Source organism: Mobula birostris, chromosome 2 (assembly GCF_030028105.1).
Source record: "Mobula birostris isolate sMobBir1 chromosome 2, sMobBir1.hap1, whole genome shotgun sequence".
NCBI classification, from domain to species: domain Eukaryota; kingdom Metazoa; phylum Chordata; class Chondrichthyes; order Myliobatiformes; family Myliobatidae; genus Mobula; species Mobula birostris.
This window is the reverse complement of record NC_092371.1, coordinates 52,019,768-52,037,923: the sequence shown is the minus strand read 5'-3', so window position 1 is coordinate 52,037,923 and position 18,156 is coordinate 52,019,768. Positions and strand designations below refer to the sequence as shown.

The 18,156-nt window shown below is 41.5% G+C and overlaps 1 protein-coding gene and 1 long non-coding RNA gene across 7 annotated transcripts in view; one reads left to right on the top strand and one right to left on the bottom strand.

The window, feature by feature from the left end:
- LOC140186485 (collagen alpha-1(XIV) chain-like) overlaps positions 1 to 6,710 on the top strand; it is a 183,972-nt gene extending 177,262 nt beyond the window's left edge. For 4 of the 5 annotated variants that reach the window (XM_072240859.1, XM_072240841.1, XM_072240826.1 and 1 more), the window contains 6 exons: positions 1,273 to 1,308; positions 1,406 to 1,472; positions 2,274 to 2,462; positions 3,257 to 3,334; positions 5,501 to 5,656; positions 5,827 to 6,710. In XM_072240859.1, the coding sequence (XP_072096960.1) occupies positions 1,273 to 1,308; positions 1,406 to 1,472; positions 2,274 to 2,462; positions 3,257 to 3,334; positions 5,501 to 5,656; positions 5,827 to 5,873 (573 nt within the window). In that variant the 3' untranslated portion in view covers positions 5,874 to 6,710. The remainder of the gene's footprint in view (positions 1 to 1,272; positions 1,309 to 1,405; positions 1,473 to 2,273; positions 2,463 to 3,256; positions 3,335 to 5,500; positions 5,657 to 5,826) is intronic. The other variant, XM_072240850.1, reaches the window with a different exon arrangement.
- Positions 1 to 18,156, bottom strand: part of LOC140186506 (uncharacterized) — a 140,905-nt gene that overhangs the window by 95,142 nt on the left and 27,607 nt on the right. For both annotated transcript variants that reach the window (XR_011882890.1, XR_011882889.1), the window contains exon 2: positions 12,259 to 12,338. This is a non-coding gene — a long non-coding RNA (uncharacterized lncRNA). The remainder of the gene's footprint in view (positions 1 to 12,258; positions 12,339 to 18,156) is intronic.

The window sequence follows — 18,156 nt, the reverse complement described above, 5'->3', positions numbered from 1 at the left end:
CTGAAGGGCAGGGAAGGAACTCTGGCTGCAATGCTTTCCATAAAGCTTTACAGACCTCCAAAATTATTGAGGACCCTGTGCTTGACACCAGTTTGTAGCTGGCTGCTCCAGCCTGTTGACTTCCACCTGAAGCTAAAACTCTAATGGTGATTGCCAGTCTCTGAGTATACTGTGCGTACACTGATGCAAAATAAATGATTTGAGACAATGAACCAAATTGTCAAATCTACCCGCCGGCATCCAAAAATATTTGAATTGCATTTCCTCGTCCATGTCTCTCAATGGCCGGACAAGCACAGAAAATTCACCCTCCTTCAGCTTCAGTTGCCATTGTTTGAAGTTTGAGTTTCTTCGTGTTGAGTTTCAATACGAAGAAACTGAACACTGTGGCATAGAAATCCCACTGCCAACTAGTGTTTTGGCAGTGAATTGCAGAGCGACGCAGACACACCAACCCACAGTATAAATGCTCACAACAGCGTAGGCCACTTGCGTAGGCTACTACACAGAAGTATAAATCAGCCTTAAAGGTTCTGCCAGTTGACACCGCTGCAGATTTCGCAATAAGGGGAAGGACACATTATAAATACATCCAGTCAAGTGCCATTAACAAAGAATGCAGTGAAGTTGAAAGTATATTTTGCCAAATTCCTAAAGATTTAGTCCAGGTGAAATGATTATTAACTCACAGGTGTGAGGAAATAGTAATTACTGATGATTATCAATGGTTACATTCACTAACCAATATTAATGGGCAGTAATTGCATAACAATATCCAAGTGATGCTGGAAGTATAATTTAACATGATGCATAGATACATTGTTACCAAAGTGCAGAAATAGTCTTAAATACTTAGACTGGATATTATTGGTTGCAATGAGAAAGATCTTAAGAAAATTATAGTGTTTGTATGTTAACACTACTAAATGGTCTAGAGATCAGATGGGGTATTAGAGTGATATTGAAGTACTATACAGTTGAAGTTAGGAGTGAAAACATCATTAATTTCTGTAAAGCAGAAATTTCTACGTGTTTATAAATCTTTTCCAGAAAGTAATGTGGTAAATGAGAAGTTTTTGGCTGAGTTTCTTGAAACTAGGGAGTGTCAGTTTGTATGGTTCTCTGCATCGAAGCCAGGAGAGTGCAACAGACAGAAAACATGGGTGGAAGGCCAAGTTCAGTATTCCTTAGCCCATTAGAAATACAAATCTGTGCTCAATTCTGAAATTCAATCATCTATACTTCATTTGATACCGTTTTTTTTTTTTGCAGGGGCTCCCTGGTGCAAAAGGAGAAAAAGGAGAGAAGGTGAAAATTCTGTTTTTCTTGATGATAATTTTGAAGGAAGTTTTCAGAAAAACTAGAATTTTTCTTGAGTTATGTTTCCATTCTTTTTTGTTTACAGGGAGAACCTCAGTCCCTCGCTGCAGTTTATCAGATGGTTAGCCAAGCTTGTGAAGAGCTTGTTCAGAGTAAGTAACCAATTGATGTGCAACAAAAAAAGAGGAAAATTGCCACTCTCATATTGATAAAATAGCGTAACAGGAAATTTACATTTATTTAAATTTTTCAAGCATTGGTAATTTTAGATTAAAATCAATCAGGCCATTCAAGCAAGAAAGAGGAACTTTACAGAGACTATGTACTTTCAGGTATTCCTGCACAGCAGTTACACAGGTGTGGCCCTGAGTTGAAGGAAGTGGGGGAATTTTACTGACAGATGGGTGAAGTTTGCTCTGACAAACAGTGAATTGGAGGTGGTTCTGCTGACCTTTCCAGTTGACAGGCATACAGAAAAGGAGCCTGCAAGCCTTTGTAAAACCGGCAGTCTTTAATTACTTGTATGTTAATAACTCAATTTATGATCCCATGAATATAAATTTCCACAGGATGGAAATCCATCTCAGTCACCTTTGTTCCATACATGATTTAATATGTTTGTTTTACTGAAATTAGAATTTTGCTTCATTGAACTAAGTTTCAGAAGTGGAGTTCAATGTACATACATTATGTTTTGCATTGTTATATCTGGGATTTATCAGCCTCCCTTGTTTAGGGTTTTTGAATCCCACGCTTTTTTTTGCAAATATTATTGTGTAAGTATTGTACTCTAATGAGCCCATGAAAAGTTCACGAAATATGAGAATCTGTTTTTCCACTGATAGGAATTTAATAATTTCACAAACATCTCTGAGGACCAAATAGCTGAATGGATTTTAACTTAGTTTCTGATGCTGTTTGGTAATAACCTTTGCTTATTTATTAATCGCTAGGTCACATGTTGAAATTTGATTTGGTGTTGAATGAATATACAAAGAGCCCAGTACCTGTACGGATCATCCAGGGATCACCAGGGGAGGTTGGAGAGCCAGGGAGACCTGGACCACCTGGAAATCGAGGGCCTCCAGGAATGCCAGGCATACCTGGCAATGATGGCAAAGTGGGCTACCCTGGAGAGATTGGTAAATTATATCTCCCTACTCACTTTCCAGAATGGAATCCTATTTTCTTAATGGAAAATGTCAACAGATTGCTGAAATGTCATTCCCTACTCTGTAATTCTATACTGGAATGTTATTGTATTTTTATGATAATCTGTTTAACAGAGTCAGCCTAAATTCTGTTTTGTAACTTTTCCCCACAATTTTCAGACCCTGCCTACTTTCTAGTAAGCTGTTTAGTTTAAAGAACACAGGGCAGTGAATGGAAAATCCGGTTCCTTTGCGATGGCTTTCTGTGTCAGGCACAATCGTTCTTTGTGCTTAATATTCATATTAGTAATCTATTCCACATCCTACCTCAGTTTGATAAGTTTGTTGATTGCTAGGAAATAGTTTCAACAGCTAGGCTTCCAGTTCCTATATCACCCTTGAAGCTCCTGGGAAGAAAAGGGGCTGTGTGGTTTTCCACAGAGTGTAGTGTATGGAATTACCCATCGATATCCACAGGCTTGAATATCATAGAAATTGCAGAAGGAAATTTGGAAATTACTCAAACATGAGGAAATCTACAGATGCTGGAATTTCAAGCAACACATGTAAAAGTTGCTGGTGAATGCAGCAGGCCAGGCAGCATCTATAGGAAGAGGTTTCGTTGACATTTCGGGCCGAGACCCTTCTACTAAGTTTAATGTGATGGTGTTGTGGAAATGATCTCGGTCTCCTAGACAGTCAAGCACCATACATGGACTGAAGAGAGCCCATATCGTCCTGTGTAGTTTTAATTGTTTCCACCTTTGAATTGTTTTTGTCAATAGGCAAACCTGGTGAAAAGGGAGAGAAAGGAAGCCCAGGGGTCAATGCACCAGGCTCTGAGGGACCCCAAGGAATCCCAGGTACAAATGACGATGGTGATTATCTTCTCAGCAACACACACAAAATGCTGGAAGTACTCAGCAGACCAGGCAGCATCTATGGAAAAAAAGTACAGTCGACATTGTGGGCTGAAGAACTTTGGCAGAACTGGAGAAAAAAAGCTGAAGAGTAGATTTAAAATGTGGGGGAGGGGAGAGAGAACCACATGTGATAGATGAAACCTGGAGGTATAGGGATGAAGTAAAGAGCTGGGAATTTGATTGATGAGATGAGGTAAGAGAGGGAAAAGGGGATGGGTAATGGAGAAGGTGGGGGGGGGGTGTTGGGGGGGCATTACCAGAAGTTTGAGAAATTGATGTTCATGCCATCAGGTTGGAGGCTACCCAGATGAAATATAAGGTGTCGTTCCTCCAACCTAAGTGTGGCCTGATCACGACAGTGGAGGAGGCCTTGAATGGACATATTGGAATGGGAATAGAAAGTGGAATTAAAATGGGTGGCTACTGGGAGATCCCACTTGTTCTGGCGGAGGGAGCATAGATACTCGGAAAAGTGGTCTCCCAATCTATGTCAGGTCTCACTGATGTACAGGAGGCCACACCAGGAGCACCGAACAGAATAATTGCCCTAACAGACTCACAGATGAAGTATTGCCTCATCTGGAAGGACTGTTCAGGTCCCTGGATTGTAGCGAGGAAGGAGGTGTAGGGCCAGGTGTAGCCACCCTGCTAAGGTGGCAGGAGGATGGGCTAAGAGCAGACGTGCATGAAATTGAAGAGATGTGGTTGAGGAAGAGAAGCTCCTTTCTTTGAAAAAGGAGGACATCTGGGGTGGGTTAATTATCTTCTGTCACCTTTTGATCATAGTAGACTAAGATTTAAAATCAATCTAAATTTCATACTGGAAGGAGGTCTAAATTTTAGCTTTTTGCAAAGTTCAGAGGAATTGAGCTACAAATGAATCTTAACAACTAGCAAGAGAATTCTTTACCTGCCTCTTTAGCATTGTGGATCATAAAAGAATTGAATCTCAGCAGTGTAAATCAACTGTTAACAGGTTTCACTATTCACTTAAGCATAAGTTAATAACTAATCAAATTTGATTCACCAACAATCAGATGAATTAGATAGAGAAGGATATTTAGTTCACTTAAGTACATCCATCTAAAAAGATATCATGCAACCTATTGTTTCAAAATATACATAGCTTTAAATCTACTTGATCTAGTCATTCTATTTCATGTATTAATCATTTTTGAACTACGTAAATTCCTACAAATCTTTCTCAGATGTATTTCTCTACACTTGATGTGAAGTTTCATTGGATTGATCTTCACATCAAACTAGATTGAACGGGAAATATTAACATAGCCAGTTGAGCTCCGTTTCATTTCTGATGTGAACTTGCATTAGGCAATCCTCCATATTAAACCTTTATTATTCTACCCTAACTTCAGAAAAAGGTACCATACGAAATCTCTGGAATACAGCAAAGATAATTCCAGAAATGTTTATTTGCAGAGCAGCACCTTTCATACTATTTACATATTGTGACCTTTAACTTGGCTGATTAAATGTCTATGAAGCTACTAAGTTGTCTGGAAAGAAGGCGCGTGACATGGATTTGCTGTTCTATGAGTTGATAAAGTAAACGCATAAAGATACAGGGAAAGCGACCTGTTTCATACATAAAGACACGTTACACCAATATGCACTTTATTTAACTTTATCCTTTAGTTTAATCATTCTTATCCATCAAGGCTTAGAATATAAATATTCTAAATAGTCTCACGTTAGATTCTGGAAGCCAGCATAGAGAATGCATATCACTTTGAAAGGTTCTTGATCGGTATATTTGGTACACTATGCTCTCACTTCTTGATATGTTAAAGCAACACAAACAAAATGCTGGAGGAACATCTATGGAAGAGATTAAACAGTTGATGTTTGTGACTGAGACCCTACGTCAGGATGAAAGGTCTTGGCTCGAAATGTCAACAGTTTACTCTTTTCCATTGATGCTGCCTGGCATGCTGAGTTCCTCCAGCAATTTGTGTGCGTGGCCTTGGATTTCCAGCATCTTGCTGGAAAACATTGCAGATCTTTTTCATGTCTATGACATTTTAAATACCTGAGGAACCACCTTCTTTACCTGAGCCAGGTTTTAACTTTCATTTGGTTGTGCAGGCCCACGAGGTGAAGGTAAACGTGGAAAACAAGGACCACAGGGATTACCAGGCCCACCAGGCCGTCCTGGCCTGCCAGGTTTACCTGGCTCCATCGGACCACCAGGTGCAGCAGGACACTGTGATGTCTCTGCCTGCAATACATTTCGCACAGAGAGTGAGTATCAACAACTCTCACAAAAATACCAATAAAGGTTACTAAGCTTATGACTTAATCAATCTTAGAGTACATCCTTTACAAACAGTTTTCACTAAAGATTTTTAATTTTACTATTTTTCATTTTTTCTTTTTCTGGTTTTAATTCTATAAAATTTTATTTTAATTAGGTGAACCAGACATTGAATCTGAGCATAAATTTCAACAACTGCCTTAAGCCATTTATAGTGGTGGAAGTCACTCTTGCATTCGTTCTCAAGGATGAATGAAAACAACCAAACAGAATTACTGCAGGGTTCAGTTGAATGAACCGCATCCAAACATCTTTTTATTAAAGTTGAGAATGGTAACATTTTCCTGTTGTTATTTTGCAAATTACATGTACCGTATGCCAAGAAATATGACATGGATAATGAAATGAAAGCATTAATTGTGCATAAGTCATTATGAATTCTCTGAATCACAATGTGATCAACTGGGATAAAAAGAGCATGTGTGAGCATTATAAAGTTCATGTTCAGCAACATCTTCAGTGAATCTTTACATGTTGCAAGACTGAAAATATTCGCTGTTACATAACTGCAGACAGTATTTACGAAATGTATTTTTCAAATTCTGAAACTGATATTACTAGATCCAGTAATTATGTATTTTGCTTCAAAGATGATAATTGAATTGGTGTTTGTGAATTTCCTTTTTCATATAGAGCCTAATATTATTATGTTACCTCAGAGCATTTCTACAAGATGTGGATGTTAGTATGTGAATATTCTTCATTCAACATCATTTATTACATTTTTCACAAAATAATTGTATGTGTTCAGGATCAAATATGGTTTATTTTTTGAATGTTCTTATTAAAACTAACATGCTGCTTAATTAAATGTCAAATCCATGCCACAAGACTAATTTTAACATATAGGCTGCCAGATAGTTGAGGATTCTTGTCAGTACTTCAATTTATGTTTAAATATTCATGTGTTTTCTAGATTTGCAAATGTACGAATAAATGTATTTCAAAACAAAATAATAAATTTTGTATGAATTTGATTAACCTATTTTGAACCATCTATGATGAATACACATAGAAAGAGATGTAGTGAATGGAGTAAGTAAAAATTCGATGAAATGATTGACCAATCAGAATCATGTTTATCATCACTGACATATGTCATGAAATTTGTTGTCTTGCAGCAGCGGTACAGCGCAATACATAAAATACACTATAAAGTACAATGAGAAATATATTAACAGTTTAAGTAATGCAAAAACAAAGCAAAAATACTGAGGTAGTGTTCATGGGATTCTTAATTGTTCAGAAATCTGATGGCAGAGGAGGAAAAACTGATGTGAGTACAGCCACTGCTTGAAGAGAGAATAGCCACGAATGGAGGAAATTGTCTACTTGGGTGAAAAAAAGGTTACAAACTTTAAGCAGCCAGACCTCTGTGTCCTTGTAACAAACTGAGTGGACAGATTGTTATTTTGGTCCCTTGACTTCAACTATGACTTGGCATTGTATCACATTAGCTTTATGAACAGCACAGAAACATCAGACCATTTTAGAAAGAGAACTTAGTGTAATTACATGTAGTAGTAGAAGTGCAATCACTTGAAATGAGTATGATGTTTTCCCAAGGGATATTCCCTTAATAGATTGTGGCTGTGTATGACTTTGTTTAACATGGGAGGCTAATGCATCAGTAGCTACCATATGGTCCTTGACATGGTCTATGTTGTTAGTCCCAACGACATAGGCAGGAAGAGGGTTGAAGTCCTGAAGTGTGAGTTTCGGGAACTAGGCAGAAGGCTGAAGAACAGGACCTCAAGGGTGGCGTTCTCAGGATTGCTGCCAGTGCTACGTGACAATGATGGTAAGAATTGGAGGAGATGGCAGTTGAATGCGTGGCTGAGGATTGGTGCAGGGAGCAGGGTTTTAGATTTTTAGATCATTGGGATCTCTTCTGAGGAAGGTGGGACCTGTACAGATTGGATGGGTTGCACCTGAACTCGAGGGGGAGCAATATCCTTGCAGGTAGGTTTGCTAGCATGGTTCGGGAGGGTTTAAACTAATTTGCGAGGGGGATGGCACCCAGAGTGATAGAGCAGTGAAAGAAGTGCATGGAGTAAAGCCAGATCTAACATACAGAGGGGCTTTGAGGAAAGAGAAGCAGAATAAACGGTGTAAAGGTAGTAAGGCAGAAGGGCTGAAATGTGTGTACCTCAATGCAAGAAGCATCAGGAACAAAGGTGATGAATTGAGAGCTTGGATACATACATGGAATTATGATGTGGTGGTCATTACAGAGACTTGGCTGGCACCAGGGCAGGAATGGATTCTCAATATTCCGGGATTTCAGTGCTTTAAAAGGGTTAGAGAGGGCGGAAAAAGGGGAGGCGGGGTGGCATTACAGGTCGGGGATACTATTACAGCTACAGAAAGGGTGGGTAATGTAGCAGGATCCTCTTTTGAGTCAGTATGGGTAGAAGTCAGGAACAGGATGGGAGCAGTTACTCTATTGGGGGTATTCTATAGGCCCCCTCTTAGCAGCAGAGATACAGAGGAGCAGATTGGGAGGCAGATTTTGGAAAGGTGCAAAAAGAACAGGGTTGTTATCATGGGTGACTTTAACTTCCCTAATATTGATTGGCACCTGATTAGTTCCAAGGGTTTAGATGAGGCAGAGTTTGTTAAGTGTGTCCAGGATGGATTCCTGTCACAGTATGTGGACAGGCCAACTAGGGGGAATGCCATACTAGATCTAGATCTAGGTAATGAACTGGGTCAGGTCACAGATCTCTCAGTGGGTGAGCAGCTGGGGGACAGTGACCACCGCTCCCTGGCCTTTAGCACTATCATGGAAAAGGATAGAATCAGAGAGGACAGGAATGTTTTTAATTGGGGAAGGGCAAATTATGAGGCTATAAGGCTAGAACTTGCGGGTGTGAATTGGGATGATGTTTTTGCAGGGAAATGTACTATGGACATGTGGTCAATGTTTAGGGATCTCTTGCAGGATTTTAGGGATAAATTTGTCCCGGTGAGGAAAATAAAGAATGGTAGGGTGAAGGAACCATGGGTGACAAGTGAGGTGGAAAATCTAGTCAGGTGGAAGAAGGCAGCTTACATGAGGTTTAGGAAGCAGGGATCAGATGGGTCTATTGAGGAATATAGGGAAGCAAGAAAGGAGCTTAAGAAGGGGCTGAGAAGAGCAAGAAAGGGGCATGAGAAGGCCTTGGTGAGTAGGGTAAAGGAAAACCCCAAGGCATTCTTCAATTATGTGAAGAAAAAAAGGATGACAGGAGTGAAGGTAGGACCGATTAGAGATAAAAGTGGGAAGATGTGCCTGGAGGCTGTGGAAGTGAGCGAGGTCCTTCTCTTCGGTATTCACCAATGAGAGGGAACTTGATGATGGTGAGGACAATATGAGTGAGGTTGATGTTCTGGAGCATGTTGATATTAAGGGAGGGGAGGTGTTGGAGTTGTCAAAATACATTAGGACAGATAAGTCCCCGGGGCCTGACGGAATATTCCCCAGGCTGCTCCACGAGGCGAGGGAAGAGATTGCTGAGCCTCTGGCTAAGATCTTTATGTCCTCGTCATCCACGGGAATGGTACCAGAGGATTGGAGGGAGGTGAATGTTGTCCCCTTGTTCAAAAGAGGTAGTAGGGATAGTCTGGGTAATTATGGACCAGTGAGCCTTACGTCTGTGGTGGGAAAGCTGCTGGAAAAGATTCTTAGAGATAGGATCTCTGGGCATTTAGAAAATCATGGTCCGATCAGGGACAGTCAGCATGGCTTTGTGAAGGGCAGATCGTGTCTACCAAGCATAATAGAGTTCTTTGAGGAGGTGACCAGGCATATAGATGAGGGTAGTGCAGTGGATGTGATCGAAATGGATTTTATTAAGGCATTTGACAAGGTTCCACACGGTAGGCTTATTCAGAAAGTCAGAAGTCATGGGATCCAGGGAGGTTTGGCCAGGTGGATTCAGAATTGGCTTGCCTGCAGAAGGCAGAGAGTCATGGTGGAGGGAGTACATTCAGATTGGAGGATTGTGACTAGTGGTGTCCCAAAAGGATCTGTTCTGGGACCTCTACTTTTCGTGATTTTTATTAACGACCTGGATGTGGGGGTAGAAGGGTGGGTTGGCAAGTTTGCAGATGACACAAAGGTTGGTGGTGTTGTAGATAGTGTAGAGGATTGTTAAAGATTGCAGAGGGACATTGATAGGATGCAGAAGTGGGCTGAGAAGTGGCAGATGGAGTTCAACCTGGAGAAGTGTGAGGTGATACACTTTGGAAGGACAAACTCCAAGGCAGAGTACAAAGTAGATGGCAGGATACTTGGTAGTGTGGAGGAGCAGAGGGATCTCGGGGTGCATGTCCACAGATCCCTGAAAGTTGCCTCACAGGTGGATAGGGTAGTTAAAGCTTATGGGGTGTTAGCTTTCATAAGTCGACGGATAGAGTTTAAGAGTCGCGATGTAATGATGCAGATCTGTAAAACTCTGGTTAGGCCAGACTTGGAGTACTGTGTCCAGTTCTGGTCACCTCACTATAGGAAGGATGTGGAAGCATTGGAAAGGGTACAGAGGAGATTTACCAGGATGCTGCCTGGTTTAGAGAGTATGCATTATGATCTGAGATTAAGGGAGCTAGGGCTTTACTCTTTGGAGAGAAGGAAGATGAGAGGAGACATGATAGAGGTGTACAAGATAATAAGAGGAATAGATAGAGTGGATAGCCAGTGCCTCTTCCCCAGGGCACCACTGCTCAATACAAGAGGACCATGCTTTAAGGTAAGGGGTGGGAAGTTCAAGGGGGATATTAGAGGAAGGTTTTTTAGAGAGTGGTTGGTGCGTGGAATGCACTGCCTGAGTCACTGGTGGAGGCAGATACACCAGTGAAGTTTAAGAGACTACTAGACAGGTATATGGAGGAATTTAAGGTGTGGCCTTATATGGGAGGCAGGGTTTGAGGGTCAGCACAATATTGTGGGCTGAAGGGCCTGTACTGTGCTGTAGTATTCTATGTTGACAGCTCAGTGTCAATGTCCATGTGGCATGCAAGATGACTGGGTACCCTTCACTCCCGCAGCTTTCCTCTGCCTTCACTGCCATTGTGATGTGCCATCACCTTCTGCCAGCTCCACTGCTGAGGTCTCAGTTGGATTGCTCTTTCTCTGAATCCTACACCGTCCTTACCTCCATGGTGATCTCAAGAACTCACAAGCATCTCCACCACTACAAAGTGACGAACCTCTGAGAAGATAATTACTTTTAGGCACAGTGAAAGAAACCCGTCATACAAAATATACTGGTTCATGTCCATCCTTCATGGATTTTGTATCAGAGAGAAAATTTAGACACCAGTATTCAGTAGAAGTTTCCATTTCTTTAAACAATCCTCTTTTGAGGTATTAATTAGTGAGTGCAGATGGTAATGGAACATTAATTCTTGCTTTGTATGCTCCCTCAATGTAGTTTTGCACTGCAGTAGTCAAACGGTTAAGGAAAAAAACTCCCTGAATGGAAGTACAGATAACGTTGTCAGTTTGAACATACATCTGGAAATTGTCACAGATAAGGATGGTTAACTATCCATGAAGTTATCTGAGCATGTTAACAAAAAAATTCATAATGACTTATTTGGGAAAGTCAGTTTCTTGGACTGTTCCAAAAATTGGTTGAGAAACCTTGCACAACAAATAAACTATGAAATAGTTATTATTAGAGACACACGAGACCTTCTAGGGTTGGAGGTAGTTGCTAATTGATACAAAAAAAATGGCATTTAAAAGGTTTTTAGACAAGCACAGTGAGCCATTTGAGTTTTTAAAAAAGTACAGCGAAACATTTGAATAAAATAGCACAGCACGCTTTGATTAAGGAAAATATTACCAGCAACCCAGTGCTGGAAGTAGATTAATACACTCTACCTAGGATGAGGATATATTTGCAAACATTTCTGGAGAGAAACATTTCAGTAAAATAGACTTTGCTGAGGTCTACCTACAGATGGAGATGGAAGAAGAGCACAAAGTGTTTCTCACCATAATCACTCACAAAGGGCACTAACGCTATAATAGGTTTATTTTTGGAGCGCCTGTACTCTTTCAGGAAGCTATGGACCAGGTGCTGCAAGGCTGCCGAAGCACTCAGTGTTAACTGAGTAATATCATTGTAATCTTCAAGGATGACAAGGATCTTCTCCAAAATCTCAAGACAGTGTTGGAAAGATTGGAAGATTATGGGCTCAGAACAAGTGTGAATTCTTTAAACTAAACATCACTTTCTGTGGTTACACTAAAGGCACACAAGGATTACACAAGTGTGCTGAGAAAATTCAAGCAGTGGTGGATGCCCAAAAAGCCACAGTAGGTATCACAATTGTGGTCCTTTTTAGGATATGTCCATTACTTTAAAAGGGCCTTGCCATACCTGGCAACCATGCTGTTCCCCTTGAACTCATTACTACAGGTTCGGAAGAAATGGCAATGGGCAAAACATTGTGAGGTTTTGTTCCAAAAGATGAAGGAAATGGTGATGTCAGACACTGTGCTCACACTTTATGATCCACATTGTCCAGTGAAGCTTACCTGTAACCTGTGACACTTTGCCTTATGGTGTAGGTGCAGTCATCTCACATGTTTTCAGTGGAATGGAATGCCCCATCATGCTGCAGAGAAAAATAATGAACAGATTGACAGAGCGGCCTTGAGTTTGGTTTGGTGTGTAAAATATTTCAATCAGTACTTGTATGGGAAAGGGTTTACCCGCGTTACTGATCATCAATGACTGGTGTTCATTTTCAATCCTCACAAGGGTGTTCCACTAAGAGTAGCAGCATTAATGCAGAGATGGGCTCTGTTTCTCAGAGGACACATTCACAAGATCAAATTCAAGAGGACAATTAATCATGCGGATCGATTGCCACATTTACCCTTGGGAAAGGAAATACCTGAGAATTTTACAAAAGAGGACACTCCTCTTGACATATTCTTCCTATTGCAAATCAGAAGTCTTCCTGTTACGGCAGAGATGATCCAAAAGGTAACCACTAAAGACCCACACTGTCTCTGATCTACATGGCCACTCAAAATGGCTGGAACATGCAGCAGGAATTCCAGATCTCCCATTTTTACCAACACTGGGATGAACTTGCCCTTGACAGAGGTTGCTTTATGTGGGGATTGAGAGTTGTTGTGCCATCCAAGTTTTTCAGCTAAAGTGTTGGAGGAATTAAATGCCAGTCACCTAGGTGTGTTTCAAATGAAAGTGTTGGCTCAAAGCTTTCTCTTGTGGCCTGGGATATATCAACAGATCGAGCAGCTTGCCACGCACTGTTCAGGATGCTCACACATCCAGAAGAACTGTGTCTGGAGCAGTCAGAGCCACTTCCAACAGTCCCAGAGTCAAATCCTATAACCACCACAGAGAAGTACCCAGAACCTGAGACTGTTTCATAGCCACAAGTCTCACCTGCCAAGAAAAGTAATTCCCCTTGTTAGGAAAGATGTTATCTCACAAGTGTAAGAAATCCTCCACAGTGATTCAATCTTTAGGCTTGAATGGGACAATTTAAAATTTACTATGCTGTGGATGTCTATATAGTAGTTGTATTGCATAGTATGGTTGGTTGTTCGTCCATCGTTGATGTCGATGAGGACCTCAACACCATTATTGATGGTGTGAGACTAGCGCGTGATTTGGATTTAAGTGAGGGAAAGTTGCGCAGCGTCACCCTCACTCTCTCTTCCCAATTCCCATCTGGATCTAGTGGCAAGACAGCATCTAGATGGCTGGATGGGACTAGGCGCAGTGGATGACCAGGACATCTTCTGTGTCTTGTCCTGCTCGACACGTTCCACGACGCTTGCAGAGACCACCTTCTTGACCGTTGGACCTTCCATAGGTCTCGTCCGCTCAATCCACCGGAGTCTGTCTTCACACGCTGGGATAGACAACTCCCTATCACACCAAGGGTTTGAGACCCGTTGGCTACCCTCACCTGGTTTAGCCGGCTTGTCGAAGCCGTTGCCCGGGGTGTGGCCACTGTCGCATGCAAACAGCTACAGGGAGCCACAGGTGAGAGCTGAGTGCCAGGTGGGGACCAAAGGTGGACTAAAAGGTTGCATGGTATACTATAAGCATGTAAGCGTGTATATAAGTTGAGATGCATTCTATGTTGAGTGGGGGTTTGTAGCTATTCAGAGAGGAGTGTTGAGTATTTAATATTTGAATAAGATTGTAAATATATTTGATTAAGCATTTTTGTTGTTTACATAGTTTATTATGGGTTATATATAAAAGTATGTGAATAGCATACGTCATTACACAACCGCTTCATAAGTACATGTATAGAGTAAAAATGAAGTACATGTTATTCCTGACTCTGCGTTTTTCCTTTTGATCTGCTTTATGTTTTGGAGTTAGAAAACATAACAGAAACAATGGGTTCACTCTGAAACATCTCCCCTAGCATCCAGAGCCTCAATAAGAGGCAGAAGAGCTAGTCATTATTGTGGCAATAATGGATAACCAGAGATCAGAGTTAAATACTTAGAGTATGTGGTGAGACTTGGTCAAGAGATCATGAAGGAAAACTGTGGAGTAACTGACTTAATCTTTCTCAAAACAATAGGAGAGACTGATTAAATGAGGTAGGTTAACTGGAATGGTTTAATTCAGTCATTCCCAATGGCGGTTATGTGTCCTAAGGGAGCATTAGGGGAAATATAAGTCATCGGGGGGGGGGCATTCCAGATTCTTGGAGTGGGTGGTAAGCAGACCCTAACTTAGGATATGAGATCTGACTGACCGTTAGCAGAGCAGGCACCTCCAAAAAAGAAGGATAAGACACTGAAACACAGGAAGAACCAGATCTTTGCAGGCTGTGAGCACCTGTTGTCACACCACATCTGAAACTTGGCAATCTCATCTGACATCACCAACCGAACAGTCATTATTGGGGAGGCATAAATTAGCAACCAGAGTGCCCAACAGTTCACCTTGACTAGTGGCACAAACAATTTCATGCAATTTAACAGTCAAGTACACCATCTCAACTTTCTCTATGAATCTATGGAAAACAGGTCGCACAATGACACAGTGCTGACTGGAACCAAACAGTGAAATAGAACCAATCGGTGAACCTGCTGACCCCAAGGATTATTCTTAAATATTTTGCCAGAATATTTCTCCAGTTATGCCAAGGAGTTCGAATGCTTACTTCTTCTCACTGAAGTGCATTGCTGTCAAAAGGCTGCTGCTTAAAATGTTTCTTTGATCTTTTTGACACTGGGTTGAATTGTTGCTCAAAGTTGACAAGAGCTTGGGAAACAAGATTGAACTTTTACATGGAGATGTAGCATAGCTAGCCAATTAGTATGACAAAATGAACATTCTAAATATGAAACTGCAGGGTGAGAATTTCAATTTAATCCAGGGACAAAATTTAGTGTTTACTTTTATCAGAAAATTGGAAATTTATAAGCAAAACATTGGGAGAAGAATAATGTTCCTGTGTGGATCGTTTGGCACCCTCTTTCACAGACAGTGATTTGCAAGAGTACTGCTTACATTTGCAGTCACTGAGATAGGATTTTCAGAATCAATTCAAGGATTTGAACGATCTGAAAATTCTGGGCTGGGTAATTAACCCATTTCTTTGCCAGGTGGAAGAACAGGAAGAGAGCTTGCAAGAAGAAAGCGTTAAAATTCAGAATGATGAAGTAGCAAAAATGTCTGCTTTTGTTGTATGTGACTACACTGTCATATAAAGTTTTCTGGTCTTTGGAGAAGAGCCAAACAGTTCTTCATTGCACTCTCATTGTCCTACCTTGATGAAAGTGGCTTCAGTGTAGTAAACCACGTACTCACAAAAAACAGAAACCACTGTCAGGGGATATTCAGAGACTTTTTCCCAGGGCTGAAGTGGCTAACATGAGAGGGCACAGTTTTAAGGTGCTTGGAAGTAGGTATAGAGAAGATGTCAGGAGTACGTTTTTACACAGAGAGTGGTGAGTGCATGGAATGGGCTGACGGCGAATGTGGTGGAGGCGGATATGATAGGGTCTTTAAAAAAGACTCCTGGATAGGTACGTGGAGCTTAGAAAAATAGAGGGCTATGAATAACCTTAGGTAATTTCTAAGTAGTAGGTGTTCAGCACAGCATTATGGGCTGAAGGGCCTGTATTGTGCTGTAGGTTTTCTATGTTTCTACTTGGACGTTGTTATGCATGGAGATTTAAGGCTTTTGCTGTCACAACTTGAACCAGGTATGTCAACTCTTGCTAAAATCCATCAAGCTCAAGGCTCACATTGATATTGAAGATGCTGTACAGTGCACAGGTACTGTGTAAACTAGGTTTAAAGACAAATAAAAACTTAAACAGAATTATTTTTCTTATGTTAGCATATGGCAGACACGCTTTTGCACTATGAATGTGTCAGAAAACATATTGTGCCTAAGAGGAGCTTTGGCAAGTACGAAGGTGCATTAGCGGGGTGTTAACAAATATGAAAGTGCTTTAGAGGGGCTTTGGGCTAACAGGTGGAAAACACTGATTTAATCAATTAAAGCTTGTAGATATTTTGATGATGACTATGACTGGTTGGACAGGTTCCCTTCCTGATCCACCATCAGAAATAGCAACAAACAAAATCTGCTGGAAGAACTCAACTGGTCAGGCAGTATCTTTGGGAGGAAAGGAATTATAAATGTTTCTGATCTGCAACAAGTGAAAAGGGAAGATTGCAAGTATAAGAGAGGTGGACTGGTGAGAAAGATGATCATTGGACTGAGCAGAGGTGTAAGATGACAGGCAGTTTGCACCAAGTATGGGGAAACAGAGGAGGGAGACAGTGGCAGGTGAATGACAGGTGGAACCAGACAAAGAGATGAGAAAGAGTATTAGGGGCAGACAGAGCAAGGTGGGAAGAGGGGAGTGTGAAAGTTGACAACAGTTACTGGCCGGGAATAAACAAGAGCACAACGGGCTGGAGTCTGATAAATAAAGGAGCTTCCATTGAGGGAGGATGAATGGCAAGTGGAATCAGAATCAGAGATGTGAATGGTGGTGTGGTAAACTCTCTATGTAGTGAGTGAATGGATCAAGGAAGAGGGAGCCAGGGAAGGGGAGAAAATGGGAGGACCTGGGGAAGGTTGAAGGAGAGGGGAAAATTTGGTGGGGAAGGGTGGGAAGCAACCCAATGGATGAGTGAGTTTCTTTAAAATGGAAAACTGAATGTTAATATCATTGGGTTGTAAATTATCTGGGTTTTCAACCTCTCACTGCTATGGGTGGAAGTTCCCACTTGCTTCAAAACAATTATACCAGTGCCTAAGAAGAGTAATGTGGGCTGCCCTAATGACTATCGCCTGGTAGCACTCACATCAACAGTGATAAAATGCTTTGAGAGGCTGGTCATGACTAGGCTGAACTCCTGCCTCAGTAAGGACCTGAACCCATTGCAATTTGCCTATCGCCACAGTAGGTCAATGGCAGATGCAATCTTAATGACTCTTCACACGGCTTTAGGCCACCTGGATAACACAAACACCTATGTTAGAATGCTGTTCTTTAACTATAGCTCAGCATTTAATACCATCACTCCCACAATCCTGATTGAGAAGTTGCAGAACCTGGGCCTCTGTACCTCCCTCTGCAATTGGATCCTCTACTTCCTAACAGGAAGACCACAATCTGTGCAGATTGGTGATAACATGTCCTCCTCGCTGACTATCAACTCTGGCGCACCTCAGGGGTGTGTGCTTAGCCCACTGCTCTACTCCCTATATACACATGACTGTGTGGTTGGGATAGCTCAAATACCCATCTATAAATTTGCTGATGATACAACCATTGTTGGTAGAATCGTGGTGGTGACGAGAGGACGTACAGGAGTGAGATATGCCAACTAGTGGAGTGGTGCCACAACAACAACCTGGCACTCAACGTCAGTAAGACAAAAGAGCTGATTGTGGACTTCACAAAGGGTAAGATTAAAGAACACATACCAATCCTCATAGAGGGATCAGAAGTGGAGAGAGTGAGCAGCTTTAAGTTCTTGGGTGTCAAGACCTCTGAGGATCTAACCTGGTCCCAACATATTGATGTAGTTATAAAGAAGGCAAGACAGCAACTATACTTTATTAGGAATTTGAAGAGATTTGGCATGTCAACAAATACACACAAAAACTTCTATAGTTGTACCGTGGAGAGCATTCTGACAGGCTGCATCACTGTCTGGTATGGAGGGGCCACTGCACAGAACCGAAAGAAGCTGCAGAAGGTTATAAATCTAGTCGGCTCCATCTTGGGTACTAGCCTACAAAGTACCCAGTACATCTTCAGGGAGTGGTGTCTCAGAAAGGCAGCATCCATTATTAAAGACTTCCAGCACCCAGGGCATGCCCTTTTCTCACTGTTACCATCAGGTAGGAGGTACGGAAGCCTGAAGACACACACTCAGCAATTCAGGAACAGCTTCTT